This window comes from Oncorhynchus tshawytscha, linkage group LG23, assembly GCF_018296145.1.
Source record: "Oncorhynchus tshawytscha isolate Ot180627B linkage group LG23, Otsh_v2.0, whole genome shotgun sequence".
Classification (NCBI taxonomy): Eukaryota; Metazoa; Chordata; class Actinopteri; order Salmoniformes; family Salmonidae; genus Oncorhynchus; species Oncorhynchus tshawytscha.
In genome coordinates, this window is record NC_056451.1 from 9,828,084 (window position 1) to 9,841,618 (window position 13,535).

The 13,535-nt window shown below is 39.6% G+C and overlaps 2 protein-coding genes across 4 annotated transcripts in view; both read left to right on the plus strand.

Annotated features, from left to right (window-relative positions):
* The first annotated feature begins 449 nt into the window (after positions 1–449).
* Positions 450–2,868, plus strand: LOC112230127 (sclerostin domain-containing protein 1-like). Its single transcript, XM_024396329.2, has 2 exons — positions 450–805; positions 1,844–2,868. The coding sequence occupies exons 1-2, from the start codon at positions 556–558 to the stop codon at positions 2,284–2,286; spliced, it is 693 nt and encodes a 230-aa protein (XP_024252097.1). The 5' UTR covers positions 450–555; the 3' UTR covers positions 2,287–2,868.
* A 697-nt stretch (positions 2,869–3,565) lies between these two features.
* The window catches only part of crppa (CDP-L-ribitol pyrophosphorylase A), a 32,712-nt gene continuing 22,742 nt past the window's right edge, over positions 3,566–13,535 (plus strand). Inside the window, exons 1-5 of one of the 3 annotated variants that reach the window (XM_024396311.2) lie at positions 3,566–3,985; positions 4,475–4,751; positions 6,212–6,361; positions 12,954–13,058; positions 13,380–13,425. In XM_024396311.2, coding sequence (XP_024252079.1) covers positions 3,777–3,985; positions 4,475–4,751; positions 6,212–6,361; positions 12,954–13,058; positions 13,380–13,425 — 787 coding nt within the window. In that variant the 5' untranslated portion in view covers positions 3,566–3,776. The remainder of the gene's footprint in view (positions 3,986–4,474; positions 4,752–6,211; positions 6,362–12,953; positions 13,059–13,379; positions 13,426–13,535) is intronic. The other 2 variants (XM_024396322.2, XM_024396317.2) reach the window with 2 other exon arrangements.

Below are 13,535 nucleotides of genomic sequence, written 5' to 3' on the forward strand. Positions count from 1 at the left end.
AAAGACTCCAGTTAGTCTAGGAACTCCAATCATTAGGTGTAAAAAGGACAGGGGATTGAGAGATCGAGAGGAAGAGAACGACCGAGACCGAAAGCAAATTACACAGACCATATCCGCTTTCATTTTTGAATTAAGAGAGTAGATGAGACTGCATGTCAGAACATGGACGATGATTAAATGAGGGAATATAAAAAATAACATTTAACAGAAGAACACATTATTGCAGAGACCAAAAGTGGAGGCTCTTCTAATATTTTGAATAGATTAAATGTGATGAATAGATTGCGATCTGAAGAAACACAAATGACGCAATAGCTCTAAATCCCATCAATTGGAGAGACAGGAACAGGATCACTCCAGATGTTGTACAGGCACTGGCTCTGTAGCGCACAGACAAATGGGCGTGGTTATCCAGTTACGCCCAGCCTTCAGTCAAGAGACCCCATGATGTGCACCTGAGCGGTTGCCAAAACAAGACTCGGACAGGCCTATATAAAAACAAGCTCAGAACGTAGTGTCTCTGCCGCAGACATCAGAGGCACAGAATCAATTTACATGACACGGGATCTGCTTATTCCCTACATCCCCAGAAGCAATATGCACTTGAGCGCATGCAAGTCGTGCCACCTGCTATTCTTGTTTTGTATTCTTGTGAGGAGTTGCCAGGCGTTCAAGAATGATGCTACGGAGATCCTATACTCACACGTGGGTACTCCTGTGCAGGATGCCCCGAGCAATGTCTCTTTAAATCGGGCAAGAAACGGTGGGAGAGACGCGGGAAATACTGCTGGGAACGATCGAGTTGGTGAGTATTGTTCAGTTTTCTTTCTCAAAACAATGCGAAGTTGTGCTTTAAGGTTTTTAACTATATTCATTGGTTTTTAACTTTGTAAAAGTTTTTTAAAACTGCAAGACAAGTGCATAGACACAAACAGGTTTATAGAGGCTTCTACAATTAAGTTGTTGAGATTGGGTTCTCTAAATGATCAATTATAATATACTACAGTCTTAATGTAAAAAATATAACTGCTAAAACTTCAACCAGCTGTTTTATTTATATATGGATATATAATTACAATAGGCATGGATATGATCAGCAGCTAAGTAGTGACAGTATCAGATTCCCCCACTGAGTGAGACCAGGCAAAGCTTGGCACTATGATCTTCAATACACACACACACTCACACTCCTGGCAGGCGTCCAAGCAGGGCAGTAGAGATGAGCCACCCAGGGCAGCCAGGCTAGTGTTTGGGGAGTGATCGTGTGTCAGCGCCACTGAATGGAGGTGGGTTCCTATACACAGGAAGTCTGTGATTCTGGCGCTCTTTGACTTGAGCTCTCTAAGGACCCCAAGTATGAAGGAGAGAAAGGGAGCCTCTCCTCTCTTCATTCATCAAACTCTGTCATAGAGAAGGGGGCACATTGTCACAGAGGTGTATGGCAGTCTGTGAATGGTTCCCTGGCTTGGATTACAGGGTGAGTGAGGAGCTGTATCCTGGAGCAGAACAGTGCTGGTTGCCTGCTGATAATCCTATAGGAAAGCCAGGTCCATTGACATAATTCAGAACACTAAAGCCCTTCCTCTCATGCAAGAGCAATGCACCATTTCCTCTCTACAAGCCAGTAATCGGTATAGGCTTATAGTCTGTGCCAAAAACCTCCAAATTAACCAAATAGACTGCTGTGTTTGTAAAGTTTTCTGATCGAAAACCCTTTATGTTTGCTGCAGTAGAAATTTTTAAAGTGAAACCAAATAGTTTGGGGCCACAAAAGGACATTTTAATCTTCACTAGATGTTCAAATTTGTTTGATTCTCATTGTTTTTCTGTTTCTCTTTCACAGATCAGAGAAGCCAAGTTGGCTGTAGAGAGCTGAGGTCCACCAAATACATCTCTGATGGACAATGCACAAGCATCAACCCCATAAAGGAGCTAGTATGTGCTGGTGAGTGCCTCCCCGCTCAGATGCTTCCCAACTGGATCGGCGGTGGCTACGGCAGAAAGTTTTGGAGCCGGAGGAACAGTCAGGACTGGCGCTGCGTCAACGACAAGACGCGCACCCAACGCATCCAGCTGCAGTGCCAGGACGGCAGCACAAGAACGTACAAAATCACCGTGGTCACCTCATGCAAGTGTAAGAGGTACTCCCGGCAACACAACGAGTCGAGCCATATGAAGTTTGAGGAGCCTGCCTTGCCCCAGCATCTCCACAGGCACAAAGCCAAAGCCAAAAGGAGGCTAGAGAAGATCAAGCTAAACGAGAATTGGCATGAAGCAGAGCCCTAAGGCAGGACTGCAGAATGCCTCAGTGACTGTGGTCTTGGATTATCTTTTATTGGGACTGGCTTGTTGTGAGGAGGACCACTGAAAGTGACTTTGTAAAAGCGAATGGCATTGGTTGCTTGCTACATCTGAGGACCAATGGGCACCATTGAATCATTAGCTAATAAGATGAAATGAACCTAAATGGGGTCATCATGACCAATAGAACTGTCTGGAACTTTAAGATAATTCGCATCATTCAAGTTCTTGTATGACAATGTAAACCTGCTCTTCACTCCATTATACAAACACAGTTTTACAGTCAATATAATGTAAAAAAGTAAGCTCTGCATGAAAAGGGGTTTCCCATCACAAAAGCACCACAAATACACAATGTAAATATGTGTACATATATAGTATGATATCACATGTCCTCTGAAGTATGGTAACATATGTATAAACGTTTTCTATATGATGTAATATATATGTTGTATTGCTATTCATTTGATAAACCTTTTTAACATGCATCACACACATTTATCAAGAAGCTGTCATTGCTCATATTTTCATTTGGAAAAAAAAGAATAAATGTTAAAACAAATTTCACCTTATAGTATGTTGATTCTTACATTGGAGATCTAATTTGCCACTTTTTTCCCCCCCTGCAATTATTTTATGGCCTAAGGGCCGTTTTCAAGTTATTATTTCATTGCTGTAAATCCATGTTCTGTGGTAGGCTACTTACACATAGTAATGTAGTTTTAATCATAAGTTGGGTGGCAGCGCATGTCGACCACCTCCAACTATGTAGGCCTACCCCCAATTGTTCTATGGACCATTAGATGGTATTTCAGTGTTGAAGCATGTAGGTCAAGTCATCCCATATAGTATAAACCTACACATACAATTATCTCACACTAGTTATACTTCTGCACCAGATCAAGCAAGCTTGAATAAATAAATTAATATAGCAGGTAGCCTGGCGGTGAAGAGCGTTGGGCCAGTAACTGAAATGTTGCTGGTTCGAAACCCTTAGCCGACTAGGTGAAAAATCTGTCACTGCCCTTGAGGAAGACACTTAATCCTAATTGCTCTGGATAAGAGCATCTGCTAAATGACCAAAATGTAAATGTGTGCAAAATTGCATCAAGCAGTCAAAATTAAAAAGGAATGAAAGCATGCAGGATTAGCAAAATTGTCACAAATAACCACAAATACATAGATATGATAGGGGATATTAAAACCTTGGGAAATCAGCAGAGAACCCACAGATCACATCAGTGACTTCGAGCTGGTATGGGGCTTCCTTGACAGCGCGCATGTGCAGCACTGTGGCTACAATGTAGCAGGATACAAATCGAATCAATCACTGGTCTACGCGACTCCGCCCATAAAGGAATGAATGAAACGGTATATGGGGATACCGATAGGACGTATTCGTGACCTCAGATGTTAGTCCGTTTTAACTTCAAATCACTCAATTGCCCTGAAGCACGTAAAAGGATACGGGCGACATGGACAGGCCTGTTGAACCAGGACATTTCTCAGCATGCGAAGCCCGGTTGGACAAGCACATTGCGGGACGTTGCAGCGTGGATTTCCCGGTAGCTGTGGTTCTTCCAGCCGGTGGCAGTGGAGAAAGAACCGGGCTACTGACACCCAAACAGTTCTGCACGTTTCTCAACAGACCTCTGATAAGCTACACAATTCAAACTTTCGAGAGGTAACACTTGACGTGTCGAATGTTTGCATGCAAAAACATATGTCCCGTTTGGACGTTTGGAATACTGTAGTTTTATGGCCCTGCCCCTTAATCTTGTCACTGCGCAAGAGAGTAGCCACATGTAAACAAACCATTTCACTGGGGTTTTAAGCTCTTTTATGTTATCGTTGAATAAATGTATGGTTTTGTAATGTCTCATTACATTTAATAGATCTTTACTGAATCCATCAGGTCACACATTACACTTTTGAGTCTTTCTACAAATTCCAACAACGTCCAAAATACCCTACTTGTTCTTGATACTGCCAGGTATTTTTGTTTCATACTGTGGAATTCTGTTGAAATAATGTATGCAAATAATTGCACCCAAATGTGTTATGCATGGTAATATAACAAGTAATGAAACAAATATATTCAACAAGAATGACATGTTCTAACCACAGTGCGAAAGCTGTTGACTTATGACTATACACACTGTTTCTTTGACAGAGTGCCATGGATTCAAAGCATCGTTGTGGTGGTTGCCAAGGAGAGCTTAGATTTGATGATGGACATTATCCATCGCTTCCACCACAGAAATGTCCTAGTGGTACATGGTGGATCTACTCGCCACAGATCTATCTTCAATGGGGTCCGAGCCCTCAGTGAGGGAGAGGGTGGTACGGCCCGCGTCAAACCGAAGGTGGTCATCATCCATGATGCAGTGCGGCCCTTTGTGGAAGAGGACTTCCTCCTCAAGATAACAATGGCTGCCAAAGAACAAGGGGTTTGTACATATTCAAAGTCCTCTATCTCTTCCAACACAACACAGTCAGTGGAGCTCAGACGGAGCGATTCATTGCTCTCAAATGTAGCCATGTATACCTACTATAAGCCATGACAAATTCAAACCACATTGGCTGATATTAGTGGCTAAGGAAGACATTGATATGTTTAGATGGTGATTTATATTTTAGTAGCTGTGACATGATATTGTTGAAGGCTGGTCACAAAAGTGAGAAGTGTGAGCAGGAACTCTTTGACATTAGAGTGTGTGTGTGTGTGTGTGTGTGTGTGTGTGCTTGTGCGTGTGCGCGTAACTCTCAAAGCCAGCAGTCTGGTCTTCATTAACTTGCCAGTATCCCCGATCATGATAAAATGTCAGTCTCCTCCGAAGAGCATGAGATTCATTTAGATTTTAATAACATGTGTTACACACATAACACATGTTTGCTTTCATTCTATTTACTAGTCATTTCCCCCCTTATCTCATTGACCATACTTTCATTCTATTTACTAGTCATTCCCCCCTTATCTCATTGACCATACTTTCATTCTATTTACTAGTCATTTCCCCCCTTATCTCATTGACCATACTTTCATTCTATTTACTAGTCATTCCCCCCTTATCTCATTGACCATACTTTCATTCTATTTACTAGTCATTTCCCCCCTTATCTCATTGACCATACTTTCATTCTATTTACTAGTCATTTTCCCCCCTTATCTCATTGACCATACTTTCATTCTATTTACTAGTCATTTCCCCCCTTATCTCATTGACCATACTTTCATTCTATTTACTAGTCATTTCCCCCCTTATCTCATTGACCATACTTTCATTCTATTTACTAGTCATTTTGCCCCCCTTATCTCATTGACCATACTTTCATTCTATTTACTAGTCATTTTGCCCCCCTTATCTCATTGACCATACTTTCATTCTATTTACTAGTCATTTTGCCCCCCCCTTATCTCATTGACCATACTTTCATTCTATTTACTAGTCATTTTGCCCCCCTTATCTCATTGACCATACTTTCATTCTATTTACTAGTCATTTTTATCTCATTGACCATACTTTCATTCTATTTACTAGTCATTTTGCCCCCCTTATCTCATTGACCATACTTTCATTCTATTTACTAGTCATTTTGCCCCCCTTATCTCATTGACCATACTTGTTCTTGGCACAATGGGGATTTTCATCCTCAATCATGTCATGATCACAAGAAAATACGATCTCCGGAATGTTGCTTATGAAGAATTTCCAATTGTACAGGAAAAGCATTGTGTGCACAAGCTGTTGTTTAGCTGGTATTTATTGTTGTTATCCAGCCATGGTTAGAACAAGTGTGGTAAGCCTCAAGACACAATAGGATCAGAACCATTTGATACATTTTGGATTGAAGTGTGTATTTGCCATAAGGAAGAAAGACATATTCCGCTCCATTCATTATTTTGCAGGCTGCTGGGGCTATCCGACCTCTGGTTTCCACAGTTATTGCTACCACATTGGAGGGCTACCTGGACCATTCTCTGGAGAGAACCATGTACAGAGCCAGTGAGATGCCCCAGGGATTCATCTATGATGTCATCTACCAGGCTTATCAGAGGGTAGGTACTTCTTGTACACAAAACATCACTCGTCATCTACCCAAGGTCTAGTTAATAAAAACTGGTTGCCTGGTTTTGGGGCGATGTAAAAAAAATACACTCCCATGAACCCAGCCTGATCTCGCGATAACTCACATTCTGTTTCAATTAAACAGAACGTGAGTGCACCGGTCAGTCTGTTTGACCTGGTTAAAAATGACTATGTTTACTGTGTACATTTGAATTAGGGATGTGACTGATAAAACATCACACTATTGAATGATTTTCTTAAATACAAATATGCCACCAAGGATGCACCTTGAAACAAAGTCCAAACCTAGCCTTGTACAGTATTTAGTTCTCATGTTTACATAATGTTTTTGTGAAGTTTCTTCACCTCTGGTCAGGGAAATTGAGAACCTTGGATGTCTGCAAAACCTTTTTCCATGTCGATCACTAGTCATGTCCTGCAGGTTTTGAATGTTCCCTCTCAATGTCAAATAATTGATTTAAAAGGTCCCTCGAATCACATAAAATGACCGTCGCAGAGAGATTTATGCTTGTGAAATAATTAACCCCATCAATGCGACTAGATGACAAAAGACTTTATGATTCTCATACATCACACTCAGTCTTTACAGTCGTCCATTGTTCACCAGATGTGCTGGAAGCTGCAGGGTTTCAAGCTGAAGAGTTTGTGGTGTGGGTGCCATCATTTTCACTGCTGCGTGAATATGTCTGGGAAAGAAATGACACATTAATATACTCTGGCACTGTGCAGCATATCACTCTGTCGAACAAAAGAAAAATACCTCTTGGCTTTGCTAAAGGTAACGTAAAAATAACATTGAAGTAACGTGGTTACTACAGGTCTAACAGTCTGTGATTTATTTAATTTTAATTTTTTGTCCCAGAATACTTGCGAAATAATAAGGGAAATCATTTCACCTTTGGGTGATATCTCAAGAAAACTAGAACAACATTTAATCATAGGTTCCTTTGGAGGAAGGTTTGTTGACATATATTTTACTTTTTTATTTTCAAGCATATTTCAAAAATAATTAATTGAAGTTGGAATATTTGGAATTTTGGCCTTACCCAGGCCTCCTTTAAGATTCCATAGTGATTCACCTGAAAGTGCTACAAAACATTGGTGTTATATGAAGCTTTACAGCTTGCTCTGCACTATGAGTAGTATTTTGATTTCAATAACAATTTTCTTACAATGATTAATGAATATGTAAAAATATAAACATGAACAGTGTTTGGATTCGTTACTTGGAAAAGCAATCAATTACTTATTACTCAGCTTTAAAAAAAATGCTGTCCATGCAGCATGAAGCTCCACTGTAGGCCTATCAGATGAGCGAAGGTGTATATTTTCCTTTGGTACTTTTTGCCGTTGTTTGGTCGATTTCATTAGACTTAAATACTGTAGGTCCTTGATGATAAGTAATCCCTTTGATTATATGCCTTTTATTTCAATGCATTATTATGTGCAGGATTGACCTGACATAGTTTGCATTTGCGCTGCGGTCAGTTAATGCGGGGTTATTGGAACTTTGAGGTCTGCATTTGAAGTCGGCCTCGTTGTGACTTCATAGCCTACATATTAAAGACATTTTAATAAAGGCTATGTACTGTTAGATTTATCAAGACATCATTTCGTTGTGATAAAATACACTTTTTTCCATTTTTAATTGCATTTGTCAGATGTCGATGGTTTTTATGGAAATTGTGTTGGAACATATTAAATATTTATGTTTTATATTTGTTTTATCATAATGAGTAAAAATGTCTTTCACACATTTTTAGTGGAACCATACCATATAAGGTGAGTAAGGGTTAAATGGGACAGAGAGAAAAGTGACTTAAGTTTTCTAATAGATATCCTAATCAACAATCAATACCTGTGTGTTAGTGAGGAAGTACAGTTGAAGTCGGAAGTTTACATACACTTTAGCCAAATACATTTAAACCCAGTTAAACCCAAATCCCTGTCTTTGGTCAGTTAGGATCACCACTTTATTTTATGAATGGGAAATGTCAGAATAATAGTAGAGAATGATTTATTTAAGATTTTATTTCCTTCATCACATTCCCAGTGGGTCATAAGTTTACATATACTCAATTAGTATTTGGTACCATTGCCTTTAAATTGTTTAACTTGTGTCAAACATTTCGGGTAGCCTTCCACAAGCTTCCCACAATAAGTTGGGTGAATTTTGGCCCATTCTTCCTGACAGAGCTAGTGTAACTGAGTCAGGTTTGTAGGCCTCCTTGCCTACAAAGGAGGCCTTCAGTTCTGCCCCCAATTTGTCTATAGGATTGAGGTCAGGGCTTTGTGATGGCCACTCCAATACCTTGACTTTGTTGTCCTTAAGCCATTTTGCCACAACTTTGGAAGTATGCTTGGGGTCCTTGTTCATTTGGAAGACACATTTGTGACCAAGCTTTAACTTCCTGACTGATGTCTTGAGATGTTGCTTCAATATATCCACATCATTTTCCTCCCTCATGAGGCCATCTATTTTGTGAAGTGTTACCAGTCCCTCCTGCAGCATAGCAACCCTAAAACATGATGCTGCCACCCCCATGTTTCATGGTTGTGATGGTGTTCTTCGGCTTGCAAGCCTCCCCCTTTTTCCTCCAAACATAACGATGGACATTATGGCCAAACAGTTCTATTTTTGTTTCATCAGACCAGAGGACATTTCTCTAAAAAAGTACAATCTTTGTCCCCATGTGCAGTTGCAAACTGTAGTCTGATTTTTTTATGGTGGTTTTGGAGCAGTGGCTTCCTCCTTGCTGAGCGGCCTTTCAGGTTATGTCGATATAGGGCTCGTTTTACTGTGGATATAGATACTTTTGTACCTGTTTCCTCCAGCATCTTCACAAGGTCATTTGCTGATGTTCTGGGATTGATTTGCACTTTTCACACCAAAATTACATTCATCAATGCCTTGCAAAGAAGGGCACCTATTGAAGGACAAAAAGCAGACATTGAATATCTCTTTGAGCATGGTGAAGTTATTAATTACGCCTTGGATGGTGTATCAATTCACCCAGTCACTACACAGATACAGGCATCCTTTTAGCTCAGTTGCTGGAGAGGAAGGAAACCACTCTGGGATTTCAACATGAGGCCAATGATGACTTTAAAACAGTTAGAGTTTAATGGCTGTGATAGGAGAAAACTGAGGATGGATCATCAACATTCTTCATTCAAAGACTCGATCATGGACACTCTTACTGACGGTTGTGGCTGCTTTGCGTGATGTATTGTTGTCTCTACCCTCTTGCCTTTGTGCTGTTGTCTGTACCCAATAATGTTTGTACCCTGTTTTGTGCTGCTACCATGTTGTGCTGCTGCCATGTTGTGTTGCTACCATGTTGTCATGTGTTGTTGCCATGCTATGTTGTCTTAGGTCTCTCTCTTTATGTAGTGTTGTGGTGTCTCTTGTCGTGAAGTGCGTTTTGTCCTATGTATATATTTTTGTTTTATCCCAGCCACTGTCCCCATGGGAGGACTTTTGCTTTTTGGTAGGCCGTCATCGTAAATAAGAATTTGTTCTTAACTGACTTTGCCTAGTTAAATACATAAAACATTTAATAATTGTAGTTAATCCACAATACTAACCTAATTGACAGAGTGAAAACGAGGAAGCCTCTACCAAATACAAAACATGCATCCTATTTGCAACAAGGCACTAAAGTAATACTGCAAAAATGTGCCAAAGCAAATCACTTTTTATCCTGAAATACAACATGTTATGTTTGGGGCAAATCCAATACCACACATTACTGAGTACCACGTTTCCATATTTTCAAGTGTAGTGGTGGCTGCATCATGTTATGGGTATGCTTGTAATCTGTAAGGACTGAGGAGTTTTTCAGGTTAAACAAGAGAAACGGAATGGAGCTCAGCACAGGCAAAAACCTGGTTCAGTATGCTTTCCACCAGACACTGGGAGATAAATTCACCTTTCAGCAGGATAATAACCTAAAACACAAGGCCAAAAGCTACACTGGAGTTGCTTACCAAGAAGACAGTGAATGTTCTTGAGTGGCCGAGTTACAGTTTTGATTTAAGTCTGCTTGAAAATATATGGCAAGACTTAAATGGTTGTCTAGCAATGATCATCAACCAATTTGACAGAGCTTGAAGAATTTTGATAAGAATAATGGGCAAATGTTGAACAACCCAGGTGTTAAAAGCTCTTAGAGACTTAGGCAGAAAGACTCACAGCTGTAATCAATGCCAAAGGGGATTCTAATGTGTTGACTCAGGTTGTAGAATACTTATCTAATCAAGATATATTAGTGTTTTTCTTTTTTTCTTTTACAAATGGTAGAATATTTCTTCCAATTTGACATTGCAGAGTATTTTGTGTGGATTATTAATGTTCCACAAAAATACCTAAAGAGTGTTTTAATACATTTAATTTGTATGAATAATTTATGTTTATCACAAATATATATTTTTTACTCATGTATATATTATTTACTCTCTCAATTATCCTCCTTTACAATAAATAATTAAGTGTCCCACTTTGCCAATCAAAATCAAGGTGGCCCAATTTGCCAGTATTGGAAGCGTTACTTGAAAAAGTAACTTATTGTATTACAATATTTTAACACGGTAACTTGTTATATTACTCCATTACTGATACAAGTAATGCATTAGTGTAATGCGATACTTTTGTAACTCATTACCCCAACACAGAACTTTTGGGGATTTGCTACATTTTTCATATTTCTGAACATAATATACTCCACGGGCATTTCAAAGTTCCAGAGTGGGATCTCTTCTACTGTTTGCGTTATGATCCAATTTGTAAGCATTACAAACAGTGAATGTGAAAATCGATTCAAAACAGTTGCCCTCTGCTGGTGATTTGCAGGATGTGCAATGATACAAGTAAAAGGATGGTTGTGATTGGTTACATTGCCTACTATGACAATTTCTCTGTATACAATTGTCCATAACATTAAAACTAGCAGAGATCCCACTTTGGAACTTTAATATGCCTGTAGAGTATATTATGTTCAACAATATATTGAAACATTTGTCAAATCAAAAATGATATGTTCTCTATATTCATGTTTCCATTTTTAGATATTCATTCATGTAAGAAAATCATTATTCAAATCAAATTATTACTCATATTACAGAACCAGCGGCAAAGCTTCAAATGAAACACATTTTTCTTTGTAGCACCTACAGATGAAACATTATGCTTGGGTAAGGCCAAAATGTCACATGTTCCAACTTCAATGAATTATTTCTCAATTGTGCTTTAAGATACAAAGATCAACAGCCCTTCCTCCAAAGAACCCTTCTATGGATTAAATGTTGTGAAAGTCCTTCCAACATTTTTTTTTCTTCTTCTAGCCCTTTGACCAAAACCATAAATGTGTGGATTTTTATCTTAAAACATAGTCTTATAACTTTTATGTTGTAACAATTTCTGTCTATCACAAATCCGTCACTGCAAAAAAATTCACCATATTTATTTTTCAAACAGCCCAGATACTTCAGAGCTCTGCTATTTGAACCTTGGCTCGATTTAGATGGTGATGCAGATACCAGTGTTTTGAAGGACGTAGGAAGACTTTACTAAGAGCCGAAGTATGGGTCCAATTGGAGCCCCATTTGTCTGCAGTTATTTTGGTTCCTGGCACATACGAATTTTAGATTTCCAGGGAGCCCTGTTGGTTTTGGCTTTAACTCTCTCTGAAAATGAGAGCAGGATGCCAGAGAAGCAGAGTGTCAAGGCCAGTCAAGTAGCATTTCACCGAAAATGAAGACAAATTTGTAGTGATGTAAGTGTATTTGTGAAAATGAGAGGCTCTGGCACGATGGAGTGCCCCACCCCCTCTCCACTTGTGTCCATCAAAGTTGGGAAAGTGTAAGGTGTCTGTCAAATTAGCACCGTAGGACATATTTCCCCCAAAACCTGCGTGAGCCTCACATTTGTAGTTTGACATGCTTGGGCCTGGCAGAACTCTGGGCTGAAAAGACAAAGGGGAGACACTCTATCCTGTCCCCAGTGCACGTCTTTGTACCGGGAGAAAATGCTACAGGTTCAATTACCACAGGACGCAGTCATATTTCTCCTGTAATTTCTCCTTCAGTTCCAGGGTCCTGAGAAAAATAATCCTGATAAAATATTGCCCACATATTATCTCAGGTAGCATGAGTTACTTTGATTTAGCCTTTGTAGTCCAGCACAATATCTTAAAAGGCATGAGCTCATTGCTGATATCAAATGTTCAATGCAATGCGATCTACAGCAACGGCAATCTGATTCCGATGTGTTCTCACTGCACTGGGCCAAAGTGTTATGAACTCAACTCTCCTCTGATTTGGGGTGGCAGGTAGCCTAGTGGTTAAGAGCGTTGGGCCAATAACCGAAACGTCACTAGTTAGAATTCCCGAGCCAATTAGGTGAAATATCTGTTTAGATGTAACTATGGTCGATGTGATTTTGTGACCTTTCCTTTGTTTGTCCCCAGAAGACTTGCTCAACTCTGTTTTATGAAATGGGAACTAACTCAATTTGTTATGCATCGTCAACAATCCCATGTTTCTTGTGTCCTGTCCTCATAGTGCAGTGAGTCGGACTTTGAGTTTGGCACCGAGTGCCTTCATCTGGCTCTGCAGTACTGTGGCACCAATGCCAAGCTCATCGAGGGCCCACCAACCCTGTGGAAGGTGAGCCAGCCTGGGACACTAACTCAGTTTGAGACAATGCCTTTAAGCCTAAATTAGGCCATTGTCTTAATTGAATGCTTATTACTAGTTTGTTATACAGGGACAAGTACAGATTTGAATTCATACATTGTGTATTGTATGTAATACTATTTGATATGATGACTGAAAGTAAAGGGTTTTTATGGTTTTGATAGCGTTTAACTAAGCCAGTAATGGGGTAAGGCCTATGAATCTAAATATATTTTCACTAAAATGAACAATGCTTTTTAGAGCAGGTGTGATGCTAAAATGTTGTTAAACTAAGTTGTATTTGTCCTGTAGGTGACCTACAAACGAGATCTGGCTGCAGCGGAGTCCATTGTCAAAGGTATGTGACTGTATCTGTATATATTTTCATACACAACTTATACTGTTAAGTGCAATATTTACATGATCGACGTTTGCCTCCGACAGAAAAACCACATACTTTATAGACCA

Coding starts and splice junctions, on each gene's coding strand:
- LOC112230127 (XM_024396329.2), top strand. CDS start 556: ATGACACGGGATCTGCTTATTCCCTACATCCCCAGAAGCAATATGCAC. Junction 806..1,843: donor TGCTGGGAACGATCGAGTTG/GTGAGTATTGTT, acceptor TCTCTTTCACAG/ATCAGAGAAGCCAAGTTGGC.